Source organism: Corvus cornix, chromosome 9, assembly GCF_000738735.6.
Source record: "Corvus cornix cornix isolate S_Up_H32 chromosome 9, ASM73873v5, whole genome shotgun sequence".
Classification (NCBI taxonomy): domain Eukaryota; kingdom Metazoa; phylum Chordata; class Aves; order Passeriformes; family Corvidae; genus Corvus; species Corvus cornix.
The window spans coordinates 16980545-17004710 of record NC_046339.1 but is presented as its reverse complement, the minus strand read 5'-3'; the positions used below and the strand labels follow the sequence as shown (position 1 = coordinate 17004710).

General features: G+C 38.4%; 1 protein-coding gene across 19 annotated transcripts in view; it reads right to left on the bottom strand.

The window, feature by feature from the left end:
• Positions 1 to 24166, bottom strand: part of DOCK10 (dedicator of cytokinesis 10) — a 144943-nt gene that overhangs the window by 27556 nt on the left and 93221 nt on the right. For 11 of the 19 annotated variants that reach the window (XM_039556900.1, XM_010406024.4, XM_010406028.3 and 8 more), the window contains exons 15-33: positions 23580 to 23702; positions 22239 to 22318; positions 20944 to 21131; positions 20249 to 20314; positions 19296 to 19388; positions 17288 to 17411; positions 17015 to 17136; positions 16281 to 16367; positions 15637 to 15729; positions 13489 to 13607; positions 10683 to 10752; positions 7464 to 7577; positions 6345 to 6416; positions 5769 to 5915; positions 4639 to 4722; positions 1882 to 1978; positions 1261 to 1305; positions 645 to 841; positions 401 to 517 (exon numbers count right to left, since the gene is read on the bottom strand). In XM_039556900.1, coding sequence (XP_039412834.1) covers positions 401 to 517; positions 645 to 841; positions 1261 to 1305; positions 1882 to 1978; positions 4639 to 4722; positions 5769 to 5915; positions 6345 to 6416; positions 7464 to 7577; positions 10683 to 10752; positions 13489 to 13607; positions 15637 to 15729; positions 16281 to 16367; positions 17015 to 17136; positions 17288 to 17411; positions 19296 to 19388; positions 20249 to 20314; positions 20944 to 21131; positions 22239 to 22318; positions 23580 to 23702 — 2038 coding nt within the window. The remainder of the gene's footprint in view (positions 1 to 400; positions 518 to 644; positions 842 to 1260; positions 1306 to 1881; positions 1979 to 4638; positions 4723 to 5768; positions 5916 to 6344; positions 6417 to 7463; positions 7578 to 10682; positions 10753 to 13488; positions 13608 to 15636; positions 15730 to 16280; positions 16368 to 17014; positions 17137 to 17287; positions 17412 to 19295; positions 19389 to 20248; positions 20315 to 20943; positions 21132 to 22238; positions 22319 to 23579; positions 23703 to 24166) is intronic. The other 8 variants (XM_039556901.1, XM_039556902.1, XM_010406025.3 and 5 more) reach the window with 2 other exon arrangements.

The window sequence follows — 24166 nt, the reverse complement described above, 5'->3', positions numbered from 1 at the left end:
ACGGAAAAAGTTCCAGTGGGTGATATCACTCAGAACTTAGAAAAGCCTCCTGGGTCATTATCCAAGACGCTGAGTTTGAGAACCTACTTTCAGTTGTTTTGACATGACAGCCTTTAAAGGATCAAGGCTTGCCATAATATGCTGAAAAGTTACCTGCCATATGAGACTCTCTCACAGTGGAAGCTGTAAAGGATGGATCAAGTCTAACTAGTATCTGTTTCTGAAACATTAACACAGCATTGGCAAAGGAACATTAATTGCCATTCATTAGCAATGCTCAGATGAAATGGGCTCGTTTGCTGGAAGGACTGAAAGACACAACACCCCTGCAGAAATCTGCTTCTAGTTTTTAAAGCGGTATGGTTATAACACATCTAATCAAAAAAATCACCTGAATTACCTGATTGGAAGTATTGATATTGAAGAGAAACATATCTTTCATGTAAATCCTTGGCATATTGTCCAAAAGCATTCCATAGAGTGGCATATACAGGTTTGCTATTTGTGCTTGTTTTGCCTAAAAATAAAAGATACGACATAATCATCAAGAAACTAATAAACATATACCAGTGGCTAAGAAAGTTTCACGTGTGTTTAGCTACTGTATGAACAAGAAAATGAAAAAGAACAAAGAGTTTCTTTACCGGGTCTGCGTATCGATCATCAAACGAATGCTTGGCCATCAAATTTTTAAGCACAGCCAAAGCCAAGTGCCTGATATCCTGGTCTTCTTGCAGGGCAAAGCCAACCTCCCGCAGCAGGACTCCAATTAGGAAATGTTTACGGCAAAACTCATTAGTCAGTGTGTACTCTGGAATGTCTTGGAATAGAATGGACAGGACTGTTTAAATTAATATATAGGTTACATACAACCTCCCCCCCCGCCTTCATTTTCTAAATGTTCAAAACCTTGATTTCCTGGTCTGACTGCCTCATTCTGCTCCCTCACTTCTCAGAATGACCTAGTCTAATCATCTCTTGAAATCATGCAGTTTTTACTATTTAATAATAAAAGATGATTTATATACACATTCCCACATGAGAATCTCAACTGTTTTCTCATTAGACTATTGACTTCTTGGGGGCACAGAGTCCAAATTGTTGTTCCCATATCCTAAGCTAGACAAGTTCTAAACCACAGAGGTTGGGAGCAATTACACTTCTGAAAATGATAAATAACTTTTGTCTAATATTTGCCACAATACAGTGGCAGTGATCAAAGTAAAATTCTGCTCACTTATGCAGTCATTTTGTTCATACCTGATGTTCGATATTCCTGTGCTGATTCTGAAGGCGTCACAGTGTCTTCATTTTTCATAAACATAAGAAAATAGGCAAAAATAATCCACTTTTCAATTAATGGTATTAATTGTAAAAATAATTTGCTTTGCTTTTTTGTAAAAAATTTGACTCAAATTTGAACTAAACAACTTCTACTGCTGAGAAAAGATCTGAGTGTCAGAACTGAACTCATTTTTTGATGCTGAAAACTGAAGTAAAAAGGAGACGAGCCATTGTTTGAGCTTCTTCTCCTTCCTGCTGTATTTGTTGAAATCCTCCCAAGCTCACCACCTCCCAAGGCTACTGCATTAGCCTTACTGATTTAATAAATCAGTCATCACAAAAATTCCAGTTAAAACTTCCAGTGAGAAGCTTCCACCTCCCTCCCCCTCACTGAGCTGCCAGAGGTTGCATTTATTTACAGGCATACGGAAATTATGTTATTTTTATTGCACTGCTTAAGTACCACACCTGAAAAGCTGTTTGGGGCTTCTGAGCCTGATGTTCAGACACAGCTCTTGAGAGAGTTATTTATTATCTGCTCTTTGAACCTCCCAACAGTTCACTGTTGTACAGAAACCCACCCGAGGGAACCCTTACCAGGAATGTTTGAAGACCGTATGGGCAGGCACAGAGGGATAAAGTGCTCATGGTGACAGACTTCTTGGAGAAAGTCAAATTTGAACTGGTGTAAAGTCTGAAAAATCACAACAGGCAATGGTTCAGTTCACATTTAAACAGGGAAAGTGATGAGACAGAGCTCCACTACTACTTATTTCTACCTCAAACTTCACACTCACACCCAACAATGAAACCTTAGAGCTTGTTTTGCCAAGCTGCACAAACAATAAACACGTGGTTTTCATCTCTGTTATCGAAAGAATTCATCACAGACAAACAAGCTTTTTGAATTCTTAAACTACGATTTTTCATTGAAGATGTACTGATAAACCTAAGCTTGATCCAAACTAAATATTTAAGGTATCCTTAAAGCTACACTGGGTCTTTTGATGACATATACTACAGCATTTAATCATAATGAAGTATCATCTCCAGTCCACAGAAATTTTGACCCATCATAGTTATTATGACTTTTTTTGGGTTTTTTTTACAGTTTCAGCCACATAGGTCAGACCCAGAGCTTACTGACAGTAGTAAAAACTTCCTCTATTGATGCCAGTAAGTTTCAGCTCCAAGGGATTTGGATAATATATAGTTCTAGTATTATTTCTTTAATATCTCCCTTCAAAGATGCCATCCAGACCCTTTTTGGAGCCTTGCAGCTACCTCAAGAGTTTATCATTCCTTCTGTAATGATGTGACAGTGAGATATAAAGATAATACATGATTTCCAGTAACAAATGTTTATTTCCATCATCTCATCTCATTGTTCTCAGTGGCAGAAAGCAGTCATTCAGGGCTATTCTGAATGCCCTAACACTAGAAAGCACTTGTAGATGTCTTTTAATTTGCACTAAAATTAAATTGTAGCATTTCTGCTGCCACCATCAGGTTGGGATACCTAGAACATGCAGTTTTCACTTTTCAGAGTCTACCAAGTAGGGGATGGTAGGGAATTTTCCCCTGAAATGTTTATTGCACTATAGTACCTTTTCAGGAATACAGCTGGACATGCTAATGGCAAATAAAGAAGTGAAGCATCTGAAATGTGTTTCGCAAGAGGAACTGTGACATTTTGAGGGAACACAGCAATGAACTGATTTCTAATGAGGTATTTCAACTTTTCAAGAAATGTTTCCCAAAACAATATCTAAATGTCAAAATATGGAATACCATAAGGGATATTTCTGTGAAACAGAAACTACGTTGCTTCATCCAGAATTACAATAAATTCAAACTGCACTAAGACTGGTATGCCCACATAATATTCAGGCAACAATATACACTGTTAAATTTTCTGAAAAGACAGGTCAGATTGCAGTATCTTTTTTTTTTTGATACATAAATAATCCAGTTAAAGAGGCAAGAAACACACAGAAAGAAATCTTTCTGCACATTAAGAAGACTGACTCTTGCCTAGGCATTGGACTGAAATGAAAACAATGCAAGGCCTCTCTCTCCTCGAGGTCAGAAATCTCTCATTTTATTTTGTGACTATTGTTTCCAAGTGCCACAAAGCCTACTCCAGCTGCACATCTGTCACAACTCCACAGTGATTCCACTCCCACACATGCTGGCAGATGGATCTGGAGGGATGCTGGCAGTGTTCACACACTTACTGCCAAGAAGGTGCTAAGTACTGCTCTGCACACTGATTAATCTCAGGCTTTTCGACTGACCATTAATAGGCTTTTTTAATTAAACATCTGTTTCTGTGGTTGAATGTATTTAGGGAAGTTTGAAATGTGGAAACAGTTTTCAGATTGCATAATATTGTTTACAGAATTAGGGACTTCAGGCTATGACATTAATAACTGAGAGACTCCATTCTACAGCTGTTCCAGAGATTAAGTGAAAGACCTGCATTCAGAATGAAGTTGGTTTTAGTAAAAGGCAAAGCAGACCTGGAGTAATCTCATTCTTTAGCTACAAATGCACATTACCACTAAAAAATCACAAAAAGTTAATGGACAAAAGCATTGTGAGCTTTTTGGGGTAAGATGAGTCATTCAAAGCGTATTTCTTGAATACATTCTGTTACTATATATATGCTCTGGTATGATACCTCATAAACCCTGGCATGGAAGAGAAAAAGCCTGTGACTCATCCTGATGGATGAAGAGCAAAGGAGTCAAGCTGAATAATTTGGGGACCTCTTGCTGTTTGAAATTTATTGTTCAAATTATGTCAGTGACTATTGCAGGTATTATAGAAGAAATTCAGGCTGCAGGGAATTTTCCTCACAGCCAGCACAAACTAATTTGGAGCAGCTTTGCCTTCTTGCATCATCAGTGAGGTAAGAGCATGGCAGCCACACAAAGTAAAGATGTTACAGTCTCACTTGAGTTTACACAATTATAACTTTTTCATATGCTCTTACTTTACTCTTCTCAAAGAAAATTATTGCCAGTTGCTGATGATATTTATAGACAAGTGTACTTTCAAAGAATTAAGGCTTAAATTCAGTCTTTTGGATGCTTTGGTCTGAGCAGTCTCTGCAGTCTGCTCTTGCAGGTCTCACTGAGTAGTTGTTTGAACATGGCTATACACTCCCAGGAAAGGGGATACATGGAATGAACCCAAGAGGTTTTAATCCATATTTATCATAAATGTTTTCACTGACTTGAGTTCTGAGCGTGGTGAAGTCATGGAATCATAAATAGTTTCAATATAAAAAATATTCTGCTAGTCATCACTTTAAAAAAACAGACACAAAAAAATAAATCAGAGCCATACCTTGCTATCTCCAGCTCCAAACATACTTATATAGTTATTAACCATCCTGAACACAAATCCACGATCCATAAACGTAAAACAGCGCTAAGAAAGAGGGGGAAAAAGAATTACTATTTTATAGAAAAAACCCCAATACATGGCCTCATTTAGCTGGCTGTTCACTTTGTGTCACCTGTACACCTGAACCATGTGTGCAGATGAGGTTAGTCTTAGGCAGGGAAAGGAACATCAGGGACCTGGTGAATCTCCCTTGATTTTTACACCTATTTTCAGTAACAATGAGTTAATCGAACTTTTCATTTGCACCGTGTCTGCAGCCTAAAATAACCACCTCTTGGGAAAGCTTCTCTGAGGGCAGTCAGTCCTGTATGGCAGCACTGCATCCGCCACTGGAATTGGCAGGTGACGGGAGCTGAGCATCTCCCTCAGCAACAGGGCAGCGACTGGTGAGGAACCAGTCCAGACACAATGCTCATTGTCTGGGCTATGCTCTCTCTCTGGGACCAAGTGTGCCACTACATTGCTTTATGATGAGAACACAGCTCTTTATGACTGATGGGGCTAAATATTGGCAGAAAGTGTAGAGCTTTTGAGGGCCTTGGTTCTGCAGTTGCTGACATGTTTTCCTTGCCTACCAGATAGAGAATGCAGTCTTGAATTCCCTCCTTTTCTGCAGCTCCTGAACTCTGCAAAACTAGCAAAGCCTTCTGCTACACACATTCAAACAAGATTCCTTGATTAGGGACAATTAATCCACCCACAGCCATTCAGAATTGCAGCATTTAAAAAAAGAATAGCAGCTCAAGTCCAACTACAGTCTCATTCCTTTCCAAATGTTTTACCCATTTGAATACAATGTAAGAATCTGCAAAACTTGAAAACTTTGACTCTTTAAGAGCACAGGCAGAAATGAATTACAATTGCTTTAGAGCAGATTTACATGAAGCCTTTGCATCCTCAAAGACCAAAGGCCATAGAAAAATGAACAATCAGTCAACACTGAACTTGGAAACTGAACCATCATTCAACTCAGAATTGGTTTTACTCCCTTTGACTAGACTAGAATAGTCTGGAGTTTGTAATAAGTATGGGGAAATAAGAGCATGTGCTGTAATGACAGAACACCTCACCTTGAGAAATTTGGCAGTGCTGTAGTTTGCATTCCTGGTTTCTTCAAGAGCATCTTTGTACTTCCAAACAACGTGGTCTGCTAAGACCATCACAAGTATATCCAGCTCAGTTTGAAATGATGCTGGAAACCTCCGAGTTCGAGAAACCTAAGCAGGGAATAGATCATCAGCTGAAGAGTGCATGATGTTGCACATTACACATTCAGGCCAAGAATAAAGACAATAAACCAAAGGCCATTCCACATAGAAGAAAAATATTCCTAGAGTTCCATGGATCCATTCTGAGCACAAACCCCAAATAAAAGAATCGGGTCCATAGGAAAGTGGGAAATATGTCCTCAACCTATCCTCAATCTATCCTTGTACAGTCAAGAACAGGTTTGAGCCTAGCAGGTAATAAAATGTTTTTGTAGGTCAACCAAATATTTTACCAAGTATCACAGCATTTATTTTATTGGCCAGTCAAGCAGAAAAGTTCAAGTATATTCAAGTGTATTTCCTGGGCTTCTGCATTTTATATTTTCCCTAAGAGATGGATTGCCTACTTGATAAGATTTTGTATATACATATACTTACCTTTATTTTGTTTGTATCAACCAAGTGCTGTGCCATTGATTTTAAGATAACTGCAAAGAAGAACCAGGAATGCTGTTCAAAAGAAGGAAAAGAGTGAATGAATACTGACTACCTGAGAAAACACCTTATGATGCATTACCATTCCTTGCAGACGGATTGCATATCTCGGTAATGCACAGTGTTAAACACTACGTGACAAATAAACTAAGAAATTTAAGCAACATTGGATCGTGTCCTTAAGAAAGGTGAAGCCCTCTCAGGCATTTTGTTATTGTGGCCTTTTGCAATGAGGACCAAGCACACCTCCTACAATCTTCCCATTCCTACTGAGCACCATCTTCATGGTTTGTTTGCAGTTAACTGGCAGAAAGGTGTGATGCAGAGAACCTCAGAGAATAACCTGCCTTGTTAGTTCTATCAGACTGCTAATTTAGCACAGAATAAGATGGAACTTGAACAGAGTGGTTCTTCAAATACCATTTGAAATAGTGAATAGGTAGGATACAGATATATATGAAACAAATACACTCCAAAAGCTTATACATTGAAAAAAACCCCAAACCATCCCATAACAAACCCAACCACAAGTACTTTTGCATGGCCCAGGTTTCCTGCAGGTTTTCTGCTTTTTTCAGACTCTTTTTTCCTAAAGGCTCAGTACAGGAAATCAGAACTGGCTCATTTTAAACAGGTGAACATATTTTTGCCTCTGGGAAGTCCTGGGCTGGTCTGGGTAGCTCTCATACCATAACCCAGAGGCCTTACACATGAATGAATTTCATACAGATCAATATTTTCCCTGCATCTTCCAAGTTAAAAAACTAAAACAAAGTATCGTAAAAGTAATTGCTCACATCATATTGTGTAAGAATTAGGTCACAGACTCTGACTGAGCTGTAAAAGACAGGAGGAATTTTATAACGCAAACCACAGAATCCTGAGAAACATGTTATGCTGAGAACCTGCAGCAGGTCTGATAAGTCTGACTGTTGAATCACTGCAGGACGTGATTTGCGCAAAGGTCGTAGAGGGAAAAGGAAGAGGAGAAAGAGATAAGTGAGCTTCAGGCAGAAAACCAGTAATTAAACTACAAATGTGCTAATTCAAGCTATCATTCACCTTTAAAACCTGTTTCACAGTTACTTGTTCATTTGACTTCAGAAGACTAGTCACATTCTTGGACAGCTCCTCATGGACAGTTCTTTCATCAAATGATTTGGTCCTGAACACGTACTGAAGAAGGAAGAAAAAACGAAAATTTTCAAAATGTGCATTAAAACAAACATAAAAAAGCCTCAGTTGGAGATGATAAATTATTTGTATAACACTGATAGCCAACAATCTCTGCTGCCAAAATATCTTGACTGAACAATGCATTCACATGAAAGTTCAATTTCCCTGGCAGTAATGGCACAACGCTGCTCCCCTACAAAACCTCAGTTTTAAACACAGCTTTCTGTTGATTTCAGCTTAATGTGAATCAAGAGGAAATTCTGCTTAAATTCAGTGCTATGATTTACTTTTCAATAGAGGATAGGATCCTGACACCTCCAAACTGCCTTTCAAGCCATTTCACCAGGAAAGAAAAGAATAAGCAAGCAGAGGAAGTGTGGAGGGTTTTTCACCCACCTAGTCCAGGCTACCTTTCACCTGCTCCTTCCTTCCAGTGGCAACAGCTACTCAGAGCTGGTAACAACTCTTCATCCTGAAAGGCGTAGAGCACCCACTGCAGCTGACTGAAGGGGAAAACTAAACCCCTTTTAGAAACTGAGCCCTCAAGGAAGGAATTTATCTACCAAGTTGCTTGGAACTCATAAATCTACTATGAGTTTTATTCAACATTTTAAGCTAATAATTTGGTACTACTGTGCCTTCCCTAAAGCAAGAGCTCTGACAGGGCATCAGTTGGGATCAAAAATCTTTTCAATACAACCAGGTTGGCAAAAGAAACTAATGTCTCTTGGAAACACGTTATTAACATTCAGCTTTGTTTCCACAGCAGATGCCATAAGCTTCTCCCCGTGCAGTTTGGCACTTCTGGGTCCAGTTATTTAAGTCAGTGTAATTTCGCATTATTGCTGCATTGTGAGTCACAATTCTCAACTTACTTATTCCCAAAACAGCATTTGTAAAGTAGGTATTTGTTTCCTTACAGATGGAAAACGAAGAGATTACCAGTTATTGGGTTTTGACTGCTGCTGGAAATGAGAAAACAAGCCAAATGGACTTACGGTGTGACTTAATGATCACCTGTAGTTTCAAAGATGATTAGGTGGTCACGTAGTAGACATCTACTTCAATTTTGAAACGTTATTGGAGAGAAGAGGTTTTAATACCCATTTAATTAACGACATTTACATGTTACATAGCTTATTTATTTTGGAGCCTGAAGAGCTCTGTTGGACCTCAGCAGAGTTCTGTGTTTAAATCAGAGTACTTGGGACTAAAATTGAACAATTCAGAGGCTGAGGTGCATGACCTATAAACACATACATTCATAAAGTAGAAAAGTAAATCCATGCCATGAAAATATCAATCGACAGTTGTCAACACTGAAATTAAAATGTTTTCCCATTTAGCAGTCCAACTCCTAACATATTCTCATTATTCTACCCATGAACACGCTAAAGTCCCCAGTTTATCAGGAACATATTTGCTTTCACTTTATTCCTAAAGTGAAACACCTCCCTCCAAACTTATGTCACATATACTACTCATCATCCACAAATGAAATGTACTTTATGAGAACTACTAGTTGCACAGTGAAGCAGGATATCATCACAGCCAGCACTCCACACAATCGTTTGTCTCTCATAGTTTCTTTCCATGATTGTGGGGGATCTCTCACTGCTATCATGATCTCCATGAGTTCTGTCACCACTGACTAGAGCAAGACAAGAGACAAAGTGATGGCAATATCTCCTTCAACTCTTTGAATAACCTTAAATTCTCCCTTATTCTGCTATTTGAAATACACAGATAAGTCAGCAAACATAACACTCAAAGATATGACAACTTTCTCGTTACTGATTCATCAAGCATGACTAGAACAAAATTTATCATCGCTCTCCACTGCAATTAAAAGAGAGAGAAAAAAACAAAGGCAAGTGAAGGGAATAAAAAGTGTAACACCCTTAATGGGGCTCCCTTGTCTATGGATTTTTCTGCCCCTGCCAGTAGCAGCAGTTAATGTGTGCTTCTGCTTAAAAACACTGCCTCATAAAACTCTCAGCTTACACAGCTGTTACTCAAGTGTACTGATGATGAGGTAGTTGATGGCCAACAGCATTTTTCATACTCATTTGATGGATGTCCAACTGATACAGATGACAAGGAGATCATCTTTAAAGAGGCCACTCCTTTGTTTTTTTAAGTAATACCACAGCTTGTCCAGAAGCAAACTCCATACACAATACATACCCATATATATTCTAAATATATCCTATTCTTCAAAACAATAAAGGATTAAAAAAAGGCTGAGGAAATAGGGAAAAGTCACAAGGATATGAATTCCACAGATGAGAAAAGAATTTATGTACAATAGCACATGCAAAAACAAGGGATCTTGAGACTAAAATCAACTTCATAATCAAAAGCTTAGTTAAAAAGCTATAGCTTCCTAAGAGACATAAAGCCATCTTGAAACCGTGAAGAGCACCAAGTACCTCGTTCATAAAAATGACTACTTGTGGATCCTTTTCAGTGGATTGAAAGGGATTCAGAGGGATTGCCTTATGAGGGCAACCCTGTACCCGTATAACACAGATGGCCAGATATTTTATAGTGATAAATCTCATCACAGTCAAGAGGAGTACTGCAGACTGCAAGCAGCATCAAATGTCTCTCACTGGTATCTATCTAGCGGAAGTTTCATGATCTTTCATGTAGTCATCTCCTCCTTCCCTTCTCTCAAGCCCTGCACAGGGGAAGCTCTTGGTTAAGCACCATTTCACAAAGACTGATACTAATCCTACACTCCTAAAAGCTCAGTGGTAGTGCATTTGCACTAGGTTTTGGTCCTAAAATATAAGTTCTAGTTATCAGCTGAATGCACTCAAGTTTCTCCCTCCTGTGCTTGCTCAACTTGGTGTTTTATGGAAAAAAAGCTGCAGCAGCAGCAGCAGAGACCCGAGCAGCTGCTTGTCCTCAACAGAAGATTTTAAAAGTTTCTTAACCAGAGCCTCCCAGTCACCAGTGGCAGAAAATTATGATGCAAATGCAGAAAAAGCTACAAACAAGTACAACTAAGAGTAAACAGGAAAAAAAAAAAAAAACCCACAAAACCACCAAACCCAATCCATCCCTCCCAAAATATTAACATTCCAACAGCGGCCATACTGTCACGTAAGAATTGATGCAGTTGTCTAGTTGTTCTTCGTGGCACTTGGCAACGATGTTGGTAAGAACTCTGCAAGATAAAACAACAACAAAAATTGAGCTATTTTGTGTCATAAGGCAGAGAAAGTATACCTGATACTCACATTGTCCTGTTCTTGTAAGCTCATGTAAAACAATGCATGAGGGATGTGATCCAAATGATGAATAATACGTGCAAAAGCTGTCCACTGGGAAAAACTGTCATTCCTTGGATGCTCCACTTGCTTGCATTGTGCTGTTATATATGTATTTGCTTAACAAAATGCACCCAGTGTTAAGGATAATAACTGTACTGTCATCACAACAAGAGAAAATAATAACTAACTGAACTTTATAGAGACCTTGGATACTTAGGGATAACAAAAATTAGAATACTTTAATGAAATAGAGAGGCAAGAGCACCTTTTTCCAGGAATGCTACCTGCTAAGTTCTCTCAGGTCTTTGTAATTTTGTAAATCTCCTGACACTTTGCTTTTGCTGGCACTGTTCATCAAAGACAAGCACAAGCCTGGGCTGAAGCCTGAGCAGGTCCCTCTGCAGCACTGTCTGCTCATATCCTTGGACTCAGCCCCAGCACTCAGGCTGAGCACAGCACCCTCAGTACTGCACAGCAGGGAGAGGCTGGACACTTGGAGAGACCACAGATGCTTTGAGCATCTGCAAATCAGCTTGGGGAGCAGCAACAAGGAAGAAAATCGCCTGGATCACACCAGCACTCACTCTCAAAACCTGAGCTCCTACTGACAGCAGGAAAGGCACTACGCGAAGCTGAGAATTTCAGCAAAGCTTTCTCTTCAGTTTGTACTTTCTTTGAGATCATCCTGTTCCATAAAACACAAGTCTGGGCAAGAAGTCTTCAACTTGGCCATATTCTTTTGATTATTGGGAGTTCATTTTTTCAGAATACTTAATATAGAAAAGACTCTGCAATTTTATAATCTTATTTTTACGTTAAAGAATTCAGGGATAGGCATAGTAACAGTATGACTAAAATAGATTAATAAGATGCCTGACTGTGGTCCACATGTGAGTACTCCTTTTGACTAGCTTGGTGATATGAGTGACTTCTGGCAATTCTTATTATTGGATCCAAAAGCTTTGTAATTCACTTAAGTGTTTTTAATACTCTCATTTCTTGCTGTTAGTAGAAGTAAAACTTGCAGCAAAACACAAAGTCTATGTCAGAATTAGTTGTGCCTATTCCGACCTTTTTACCTTTATTCTGATCTGAAACTGAAATGAGTTCTGACAAAAATGTGACAGAGACATGATGACACTGGGCCCCCAGACAAGTAAATAACCACAAGTATAAAAGGAATGTTTTTCTAACATAAGCCAATCCATGCTCCCATTCTGTTGTTGTTGCTTTTAATAAGTTCAACACAAGCTGCTTCAAGCTATTCAGAACAAAACACAGTGCGTATATATAGGACACGTCAATGAATGACATGCAGCAGACATGCATATTCCCATTGGCATCAGCTCTACCAGCACAAAAGACACCACACATGCAAGAAAAACACTGAGAATCCTTTTTTTTTTTTTTTTCAGCCAGGTGAGTGTATAGTGAAAACCTGAAGCATGGAAAAAAAAATAACATCCTTCTACCTTTCCATCTAATCATTAAACATTTTAAACAGCTGCTGCTTCTACAGCATTTTTCCAGTCAGTTAACTGATGCTGAAATTCTACCCTGGGACACAATTCTTCATTCTCTCTAGACCTAACATCAGTTGATTTGCTGGCCACAAAGGTGTCCCCAACAAAGGTCTGCTGCCTCTCCCCCTTTGAAAACAGTGTGCAATGATTAAATCACACACACTTCTGAGGAAAGGTTCTTTTAATCCTAGTACCTAGCTGTGGTAAAACTGGACTTTGCCCTGAAAAATGCCATGATCCTTTGATAAAGCATGTTGAAACTCTAGCCTTCCAAGGCTAAGACAGGGAACTCTGCTTCCTCGTTCCTTTAAGTTTCCCTAACTAATCATTCTTCAGGAACTAATTCTGAAGCACAATGTGTGGAAGGAAAGGAAGAATATTGACAGCAGATTAGTCTAACAGGGTTGCAGAGGACAGTTGTAATTTTTTCCTACTAGTAGTATTGTAGTCCTCATGTTTAGCTGCTGGAGGAAGTACAACAAAAACAATACTATGGCCAAAAGTAAATGCAACACAACTTTCTGCCCTCCTGCAGAGACCAATAATAATAATAATCTTGCCAGTATTTCTTTCCTGCTGCCCTGATTAACAGCATCAATAAAGACAACTTCATTATGTGAGGGGTGAGAGACTCAGCAAATCATTGCAGTTGTTTTCCTGCTCTCTGCAAAATGCTTCCATTGCTTTTCAGTTATTGCTGATGGATTCTAATTAAAAAATGCCCCTGAACGGTGTGACTTGGTTGTTTGACTCTTCACTGGATGCAGCAAGATGCTGAGCTCTTCCTATGCTGAACTCCATATCCTCAGAACCACACACAAACCAAAGACGAAAAACAGTTTTGTCAGGAAGCTCTTAGCTGGTCAGGAATGAGACCTTTCCCTAGGATTGCCTCAAGGCAGAAAAACATGTCCACCATGGTCAATGATTTCCAGCTACATGATACCAACGCTCTTCCATGTGTTATTTGCACAGCCCAGTGCCGAGGGGGATGCAGCATTCTCACCTACTGCAGTCTAAATGTCATAGAGCAGCTATAACTGGACTAACATCTGCATTTGCACTCCTGAGTGAATTCTGTACATCATACAAGAATTATCCAGATACCTGGTCACAGCTGTTGTAACTTCATCATCACTGTTTTGCACCAAAACCCAGAAGAGTTGATTCAGGACTACAGGAAGAAAATTCATAATGACATGGATCTTCTCAATCTTCAACAAATTCTGTAAGGCAGGTAAGAAAGAAAACGAGAGACTTTCAATACAAGCAATGAAAGCTGACAGCTGCCATGCGGCTTTCCTGCTTCAGCAGGTAAAATGCGATGCAGCCACTGGTGTAACAGCAGGAGGAAAACAGGTCAACTAAGTAGAGAACTGGTTCCCCATGGAGTTTGTTTTAAATATGAGCATCAACACAACTGTAGATAACTGTCCAAATTTCAGAATTCCAGTATTTTGTTCTACACTGATTTAAGGGGGGAAAAAAAAAAAAAGAGAGAAACCCAAACCAATTCCCTATTTCACTAAGGATACTATTTAAGGGCAATAAAAGAAGTCAACTACTATTTTCAAAGCATGCATTTCCTAGTATTTTTACAAAAACTCTTTCTTTTTTTTATACAGAGATCTGATAAACTCAACTTGTTGTGGCTAAAACATGTTTGTTAAAAGCAAAGTGGTAAAAAGAAGTATTAACACACTAACCTGACTGGACTCTCATTTTATTATCTTCTCTAATCAAGAAAGATACTGAGTTTTTAATAAAAAACAAACAAACTCCTTTGAATTTCTCCTAGGTTTTAATTTCAGTTATTTCCAATTCATTCCAGAACTTCTAACAAAGGTACTAGCAATTTGTAAATGAAAGCAGAATACCCTGGGGAAGATTACTTAGTCTCGGGTTATACTGCATAGGTGATTTCTTGTTGCATACAACATTGTTTTCTAATAAATTCACTGGAATATTTTTAAAAGGTAAACTACAAACAGGAGATAAAGAACAGTGCAGTTCTGGTGGTTTAGATGACCAACTTACTGTCTAGAAAGTTGTAAAGCTTTTACGGATTCCTAAACTTTGCCCATAATGCTCAATGGCTTTCCAAAAATTAATTAAGGACTCCATTCCTTAGAGGTATAACCTTTAAATAACACTGATGCTTTGATTTGTGAACACACTCCTTAATAACTTCTTTAAATCAAGACAGTATTTGCAAACAAAGCCACTCCTTTCAGCTCTGCAGGTAGACCTGCATCTACCAACAAAAGTAGTGGCCATCCTTATGGATTTGTCCAGAGAACTACCATGATTTATTGAAACTTATTCTTTGCTTATTAAAGCAAAAATATCTTCCCAAGCAGCTTGTATCTGATTAAGGTACACTCATACAGGAAAACATCAACAGTGAAGGAAAGGAGGAAAGCACCTACATGATGGTAACATCTAAACCCCCAAACACCTGCTGGATTTTACAGACTGCTAAAAGGAAACACAATAAATGTCATATGCATGGTGTTTCAGTCACAGTCCAGAGATGGAACAGAGTCACATCTACCTTCAGTTTTCTTGCTTATCTGTCTGTTAATGTTCCACAAGCATAGTGCACAGCAAGTACTCTGAATTTCAGCACTCATGAACAGGTAAAGAATTAGGGCCTTACATTTACCTGCTGCTCTTCTAATTTGCTTGTCATACTCCTCCCTTCTCACAGTTTTTGACCTCTACTGAATACAGGCACATTTGATACAGCTCTTGCTTATTCATTTCATCTTTGCAGAAGATGTTCTTTCTGGTTTCAGAACTTGACAGGCAACAAGCACCCTTGATTTATACACCCCAAATACCCTGAGCAGCCCTTTGAATAGCATCCAGGTTTTTAGAGCAGGTAAGGATAGAAGTTATTTAAGGCAAGAGAGGATTAGCAGGAATATTGCAGCTCTACAGGCTACAACTCTCTTCCCCAGACATTACTGGAGCAACACTGCATTATCCCCTAACGGGATCTGAGCTTTGGCACAGGCTGGATTAGCAGAGCTGCTGGGGCAAATGCAGCCCTGCTCTAAATGAGAAGGGATGGGAGGCAGCTGTGTGACCAGCAGTGCATCTGTCCCATCAAGTCAATCTGACTGGAGCTGTCACAGACCCTCTGCCTCCTGGTAAACTTGGGCCATGGTTAGAACTCTGCAGTGGGGGATGAGTTGAGAGAAAGCCCTAAATGCAACTATATAGCACAATCCATGATGCAGGTTACTTTACCTTACAAGAATTGATAAATTTTGAGGTAGGAGGCTGAGATAGATCCTGTTCCCTTTCCTGGCACTGATGGAAAAAGTTATTCAGGTATGGATCCTAAAATAGGAAACATTCACATTAATGTATATTATAGATGACTAGAATTCAGTTACAGCAAATACTGGTTACAGCAATCACCTGTGACACCCATGAACACACTTGGTCCCCACCATCTTATACTGAGTCACAGAAAGAAAATCAATTTATTTAGTCCAATCCATTGGCCAGCACAGCTTGCTAAATTCCAGGTGCTTTGACTAATCTTTTTTCAGTGCTGTGAATAATTATTTTTTCCCTCACAATCTAAGGCATTTCAAAGGCCAGATTTTTTTTCTTCCTGGTGCTTACAATTTATTTTCTTGCTGTTTAAATTGATATTCCACAATTTTTCTGTTGGTATAATCTTAAGCAATTTTTATTTTTCCTTGAACTGTGTATTTCATCCTTAAAGTGTGTATTCCATCGCTGGCATCTTGCCATTCTGCACTGAAATAATCTTTAAATGTTATAGAAACAAATTCATACAAGATTTTAAACCCCCCTTCAGACATTCCCTGACACTTCCTGTGTGTAAGCAGGTCATAGAGCTAAGAGGAATGCTGGCTTACCTGAGTATTTACTGTTGATACAACAAAAGTAGAGACTTTGAAAAGTGGTTTCCCATTGTCTACCCATTTTATATCACTGCCAATCTGCTGTTAAAACAAAAACAATAAAAAAATATTTCCCCACCTACTTCCTACTTATTCAAGTTTGCATCAATTTTCAGTGCACAGCCTTGCACATGAGTGTGCATGAACCGCCCTGGCTGCTGTGCTTTCACATACACCATCACTGCAATACAAAGCCACTTTTCAGCACAAGACCAATGCTACCATTCAAGGGACCAGATCCTGCCCCACCCTGTCCTCATGACAATAGCAAAACAAACACAAGGAGGCAGAAATAATCCAAGCTGGACTGGATCAGCGGGAAAATATGATATCACACCACAAAACTGGAGAATGAATCATGACTGTGGAGCACATCAGCTGGAGAATGAATGTCATATGGCCTGAGTTTGTGAAAAGAGTTCTTTTTGACCACTCTGATACACATTTTGAGGAGTTACAACATTGTAGAATAAATAAAATACACTTTTTCCATATACACCTGTGAATCAGCAACATAGGACGCTCAGTCCAGTGCTGCATGTATTAGTTCCTATATTCAGTATTTCTAAACCAGAAACCCTATTTACCCTTTACACTCCCCAGCAAAATGCAAATGTCTGATCTCATGAAAAACACCTGCGAATGGATGCTCTGTGCCATTTGAGTAACATGGAAGTGTGAATGAATACCTTTGTACTCGATGGCTCCTGAAGGCTCAGGTAGTTGGGGGGAAGGCTGCTGGCCACTGGCACGTGGTGTTCCTGGGAAGCCAACTGGGCATCTTTCAACAAAGGAAGCCAGGCAAACCCCACTGTGCACAAGAACAAATAAATGGGACTCTTTGGAAAAAAGAGCTTCTAAAGTTCAAAGGAAGACAGTAACATCCAGCCAAAAACTTTGAAATCCTTATATGAATGTACATAATGTATATTTATAATTGAAAGTAATTCTACTACAGGTACCTGGTGTTTCCAGAGCCTCTTTCTTTTTGGCATTAGCTTTTGCATTTATGTCACAGGTAACATGATAAAATGAAAACAGAATGTGGTGTTTCTTATGGAGTTGAGTGGGAAGTTCAATTTTCACCTGAAATGTAAAATGTTACACCTCACTTTAGTTTAAAAATCAATTAAACCAGGCATCAGAGATGGGCTAAATGAGTGACATCTCTCTACACAGAGGTCTAACTATAGCCTGCCTTTACTGGGTAATGTTTGCCCCATGGTAATAAATGATCACTTAAGGAAATTGTTTATGATGATCATCTATCACTTTTACTTAAAACAGCTTTTTTCCCACTTTGTTGTGTGGAGGAGTATTACATTAATGATGAAAGAGTGTAAGATGAAAGAGGACAGAACTAAAGAGTGGTGGACTCTGCTTAGAAGTGATCACCTGCACTTTAGCAGCCATAAAATAGCCAGCCCCAAGCTCATATTTTCAGGACGACCAAACTAAAAACTAAAATGACATCTCTGCTACTGCTTCATCATCATTTCATGGCAAAGACCAAGTAATAAAGGCTGACATGAAAATAAACTTTTATTTATGATTTCTGCTCAGTCTTAAGTCCCGTATCATGCTACCCATGAATCCTACATACTGGTTTTCAGGTATTATTAACCTACTGGAATAAAACTACAAACTAATCTGAACACGTTACCATAAGAACTAATAAAAATGACCCTTTGCTCTTGTGAGCTGTGATGAAGTTTATCCAAGTTAATCCTATGCTAAAGTAAGGGTTAGAAATCATTGATAAATGCTTCCACTGTTAAATCAGCTTATGGGTAAGAACCTAATACCATAAACATAGATATAAAATGGGCACTCAGAGATGGAGATTAAGACAACTTTCACCTTAACATCCTACATTCTTTTACATTCTGCAGTTGCTTTACCAGGGACATTTAGGACAGGTGCACGCACCTCTTCCAGCCAAATTGGCTATTAACATCTGAATTCAGCTCCTCATTCAAATTTAAAGTAATCTCCCCAAACCAAGTGGCTCACTAGCATCACATGAAGGATGCTTTCAGACATGTTAAACCCAAAACATATCTTGTAAAGGATTAGCAAGGAGTTCAGTATCTCTAAAAATTTAATGCTTTAAGTTCCACCTCAGTTCCTAAACAGGAATCTTAAAATTCATACTTCACACCTAGTTGTAGATTATCTGCTGATCTTGCCTCTGCAATTTTATGAAAGCAAATTTTTACTGAAAAAAGGAAATTTCACTGACTAAGAGAACAGTTTGGAAAATGCTGGCTAAACACTCTATGCTGTTTGCCAGTCTTACCACTACACAAAAAGCAGTAGTGGAAAATCCAGAACAGAGACTTGACATTCACAGGCCCTCAAACACACCAGTCACTGATAGGGTGAAATTCAGTTCACCTGCAGGAAGCCTGGGGAATCAATACTTGATGTTGGTGAAACAAAGATGCATGTGCGACTAACATTTGGCAAAGGCCACCACATAAACTATTCTGTAGCTGCATCCTCAAAAGCACCAGCTAAATGCCTTGCTGCAGCCACCACACGTCACTGTACATTCTGTTCAGACCACTAGATCAACAAAAATGCCCCGATGCAGATCTTATATCTCAGAAAGGGATTTGTTCTGACACTTGGCTCCACACTTCATCATAATGTTTACTGTTTCCATTAAATTCAGAGATGCAGCTGGACCCTTAATGTTATCCAGACGTGCATTTTAGAGAGCTGGACTGTTCCTAATTAATTTTACAGCATCTTAACTGTGCTCAGAACATCTTACAAAAGGAACAATTCACTGAGTTGATTTAAGAAGAAAAAACAGAACGTGAGACAGCATGTCAATCGACATAGCACAGCCCCTTCCAGATACACAAGCCATTGCAACAGAAGCGTTCTGTACAGATATTTTTCAGTCTCATTGGCAAACATGTGGGATTGGCAGACATTTAATGAAAGAAAAAGCACACTGACCTCATCATAGAAATCAGGATTCTGGGAATGATGTAGCACAGCAGTGTAAGCTGACGTTGCAAATAATGATCCACCTGGCTTCCCATAAATACACTGATAAAAGTAACATGTTTTCATTACATTGTGAAATTCTGCTGAAGACACTAGTATTGGTATATCTAATATGTATGTACATTTAAAACACTATCATGAAAGATTGATCATTACTTTATCAAATATTAAAAGAAATGTATTAAGTGCTCAAACCTGGATTTTTTTATACACACTTCCAGTAAAAGTCCATTGATTCTGTGAAAATTACCCTATGCTCAATTAAGCAATGCAGACTCCTTAGACTTGTTCCTTGCTGTTATCAATTTCAGAGTTTTCTGCAAAAAGCTTTACAAAATCTATTTCACTTTTATGCAGTTCAATGCACAATACAGTGCTCTTACTGACTTTCCAATGTTACAAAAGCTATCCCTGTTAACAATCTCTTTTCTGGCAAGGTCCTGTCTGGGCACTCTTGATTACTGAGTAATGGCAATTTTATTTATTGCTGGGAAAACCAGACCACAACTGGACTATGCAACAGACCTTGGGCAACAGCACAGCTAAGAATTAAGTCTCAGGTCTTTCTAACTTTGTGCATCACTCTTGTCAACCAAGTGTCCGGAGCTCTATGAGAAATGTAGGATAAGTGGTAAATTCTAGAATAAGCAAGATGCACTGTAAAAAATGGTTCAGTTTTCTAATACTATCTTCCTTCCCCTCCACCAGTCAGAAAGCTAGCACTACAAAATGGAATCACTATGACTAGCTGGGTTCTAACAGAACCACAGTGCAAATGTAGAGGGATGTATGACAACACCCACTCTTTAATTGTTCTGGTTTAGTATCGCCCTTATTCCTGGATTTTATAAGTAATGTCCTCAGAAATAGCATGCTCTGAATATACTCCTCTTGCAGCTCACCTTCAATGGCTTTGCTCCTTCTTCATCAGAGCTTTTAAACTCAATACACACTGTTATATTCCGTGCCTGGAGAGACAGGAGCATATTAAAGTTTAGATCAGAAATGGGGTACCCATAAAAACTCAGGCAAACTACAGAGCTAAAAGAAGGTCTTTTCAGAATCCAGGAGAAATGTGCAGATGGTGTATCAATATTTATAATGCCTGTAAATCATAGTGATATCACTAGAAATAAAAATTCCAAGAAAAACTGGCAAAATGCAAGGTAGGCCTCAAAATGACTGTGTAGAAGCAGATTATTAAGTGACAGGACTTACCTATATCTTATCCTTAATTAGTTTTCAACCACATGAAAACACAAGTGGTACTCAGGTTTCATTTAAGAACTACAAAAATTATCCAGATTAATTTTATCTGCTCACATTATGTCATTACCATAAAGCCCTTCTGAAAATTGTGAAGAAGGTATTACCACATTCTCTCTCTTTGCACCAGTAGTACAACTTAAAATTAACCCATAGATTCAACTCATTAAAATTGTACCAATATTTTATCATTGCAAATCCTGAAAAAGATGAAAAGCCAACTCAGTGACATCACCATTTTCCTCTCCTTTGTAAGTACTCCATTACTCCTAAAAGAGTTCATGCAATGTATGACTACCCCATGTTGGCCTGAATCAGTCACATACTGTACCTTGTTGAAGTGTTTTTGGCTGTCATACTTGAGGTGTTTTGGATAGATGTATATTTGGTTCTTGTACACTCTGTAAGGTCGAGAATATTTCGTTGATTCCTGCACGAATTCCTCAACTTCCACTGTAGGTTGATGCTCTTTTACATTATGGAATGGCTTGATTGGAATAAAGGATGAAGTTACACAGTCTTCAAAAGAAAAGGAAAGAGAGCCATCACATATTGTGTTTGTTTTTACAGTCTTACTATGAAGAGTAAGTAATACTGAGATGGAACATGCAAAATCCTGCCTTTATTTACAAAGAATGAGTAATGCTGAGATGCCTTAAATTTACATATTACCTCAGAACAGTGGCAATATGTCATCCTCAAATGGTTTTTCTCACTTGAGTTAAACTGGACAGCATTGGTAACCCCTTTTGACACAAACATAGTGTTTGGTGACATTTAATGCTGTAAGAGCCCCATTGGTATATGGACAATTTCTGCAGAAAGTACTGAGAGATACTGCTTCTAATCAATTTTACAGCTCAACAGCTTAAGTTTTTCTATTATCTAATAACATAATAAATAAAATGAAGAAATGAGCAGTGCAGAACTAGATCAAATACATGATGTAATTGGGATAACTGAAATCAGATCAAGAAACAGAAGATGAAAATAAGCACTCTGTCACCGAGACTGGGAGAGATTAAAACTGGACAGAGAATACTTTCTCTTCCTATGTCATTAAATCAGTGAGGCATTTAACTTTATGGGGAACTCAAGCTGAGAGGGGCCACCAACTTAGGGATGTCCAGAGCTACCAGAACTATTTCTGGGAAAAGCCATTGGACAGACCCTGCCTACAAATTCCTTCCTCAAATCATAGAATAACGCCCAGGAAAATACCAATATGGTGTGAGGAAGCTGAAAGAAGCTTGTGATCCCTCACATACACCGCAACAAATTTTACTTCCCTCTAACCTAGTACAAGAGGAAATTGCCAGCTTCAGAGCAATGCAGGTGCTCTGCAACCCATGCAGGATGGGGAAAAGTAGCTCTAGGCCAGATACAGCAGTGTGGTTTCTTTCTCCTCTTTCACAGGCACTAAAAACTGGGGTGCATCTGGCCAGGTACAGGATGAAACAAAGACTGGCATAATTAAATGACAACAAACCAAAAACACTCCCCTGCATACATTTTCCTACACAATGGACACTTCTGTCAGAACTGTCTCGAGGCATGATTATGGATTGAAAGCCTATGACAATATCCTATGTAATTAGAATAATTAATTTTCAAGTGGAATCATACTTGGATGTTCCAAAGGAACACAATCAACTGCAATGTCCAAACAGCCAGGTATAGTCTGTATTTTGCTAATCTTCTCCGCCCTGCAATGAGATAAATGAAAAAATTTTAGAAAATTAGAACAATAGAGATGATACCATCACAGGAATTAATCTAAAATGAAAAACAGACCCTGATTTAAGATATAAATATACATGAAACACATTTAAGATACACCTATTGCTATTAAACTCTAATCAAATATAACAGCAGAAATAAAATATGATTTGGTTTGTGGTCCCTTTTTTTTTTCCTTAGTCTCATTCCTGCCTTCTTTTTGCAAGCAATATTATTTTGTAGAAGACAAAGAAAGTGATGAAGCAAAATTTATGAGAATTAACTACCTACTTTTACTTTCTAAAATATTCCCTAAAAGGAATTCAATAAGCACTGGGATGAGAGGAGCTCACAGCATTGTGGCTTCTGCAAGTACCATGCTGAAAAGGGACGAAGACATATTCCTTGTGCCTAAGCAATTTGAGTAGTGCCAAAACTATGATGCTAAATCTCTTTTGTCTAGAAGATGTTTTAGAGACACAAACACAGCAGTGGTGACACTAATGAATAGTCAGTAGAGTGTCCTGACCAGTAACAGCAAGATGGCACAAGAAGTTAAGGGCCTGATCCAAGCCCCATGGCTGACAGTCAATCTTTCTATGATTTTTTTTTTTAAATATAAATGGAAAAGAAATTATTTAGATGAATTCCTTTTTAGGCACATTTAGAGTAGAAGGGACAAGAAGAAATACACGGTTCAATTCTCATGTCACTTATCCAGTATAAACACAGACCCTGCTCTAGGATTAACCTGATTTATACCTGTGTGGAAGACTATTCAGCCAAACCTCTGTTCAGTAATTTCCAGACTGTAAAACACTTGGAGAAGGTTTTTACTTTTGATGTCCATTCTTCAGTTTGCCACGGAAACTCAAGCAAACAAAAGCAAGGAGCTGGGAAACCCATAAAAATGCTTTTTTTCTTTTTTCTCGTTTTTTTTTCCCCTGAGATAATGTTCTCTTTTTGAGTACTTCAACTGCATCTTCCCCTGATAAAAGCTGATTTAAGCAATCACTATTTTTAGGTTATAATAACATTTATTTTAATGTGCCAAATGACGTTTCAATTTTCCTGGAAAGTCCAACCTCAAGCACTCTTTGGCAGGTAATAACCTAATGTGAAAAAACTAATATAATAAAATTTAACATGGCCACTTTGGCACATTGTGTTAAATGAAGAAAAAAACCAGCAACCATTATTCTGCACAGCTTTATAAAGCTTCAAAGCAAATTAGAAACTTTTCCTTACCTTCTGTATTCTGCTATTAGTTTAATCAAATCTTCCATGGAAATCTTATTACTTTCTTGCCTGAATAAAGGTGAGAATCGGGAGTCTCTGTCAACATTTCCCTGATTATCTTTAAACACTGGCCTATAAAGAAAGAAAAATGGCTTATTTATAAACACTCATCCATATATATATATATATGTATGTATATATTTGAGCATTTGAAATTGTCTTGTAATCTTTTAACAAAGCTGTGATATGAATTCTTACAGAAATTCATGGCCTCTCTGCAGATTATCACCCTAGAAAGCATTGCCAAACTTTATGTTTGCAGGAGCAAAGCCAATTTCAGTTTATTCCATGTGAATCCCAGTCCTGCAAAGACCTCAGACCTGGTTTGAGTGAGAGCCTCTCACCCATCATGGACACGACTCCTCACTTCAACAAAGAGACTGATTCCTTATTTCAAGGAATCAGTTTGAAGAATTCTGTGCATCCATAGGTGGCTTCATCCATAGGTAATTTCATCCAAGAAGTTATTATCCAAGGAAAATCATTATAATTTTAAACAACAGAAATCATAGCAAGCTGTCAAATCTCAACCACCA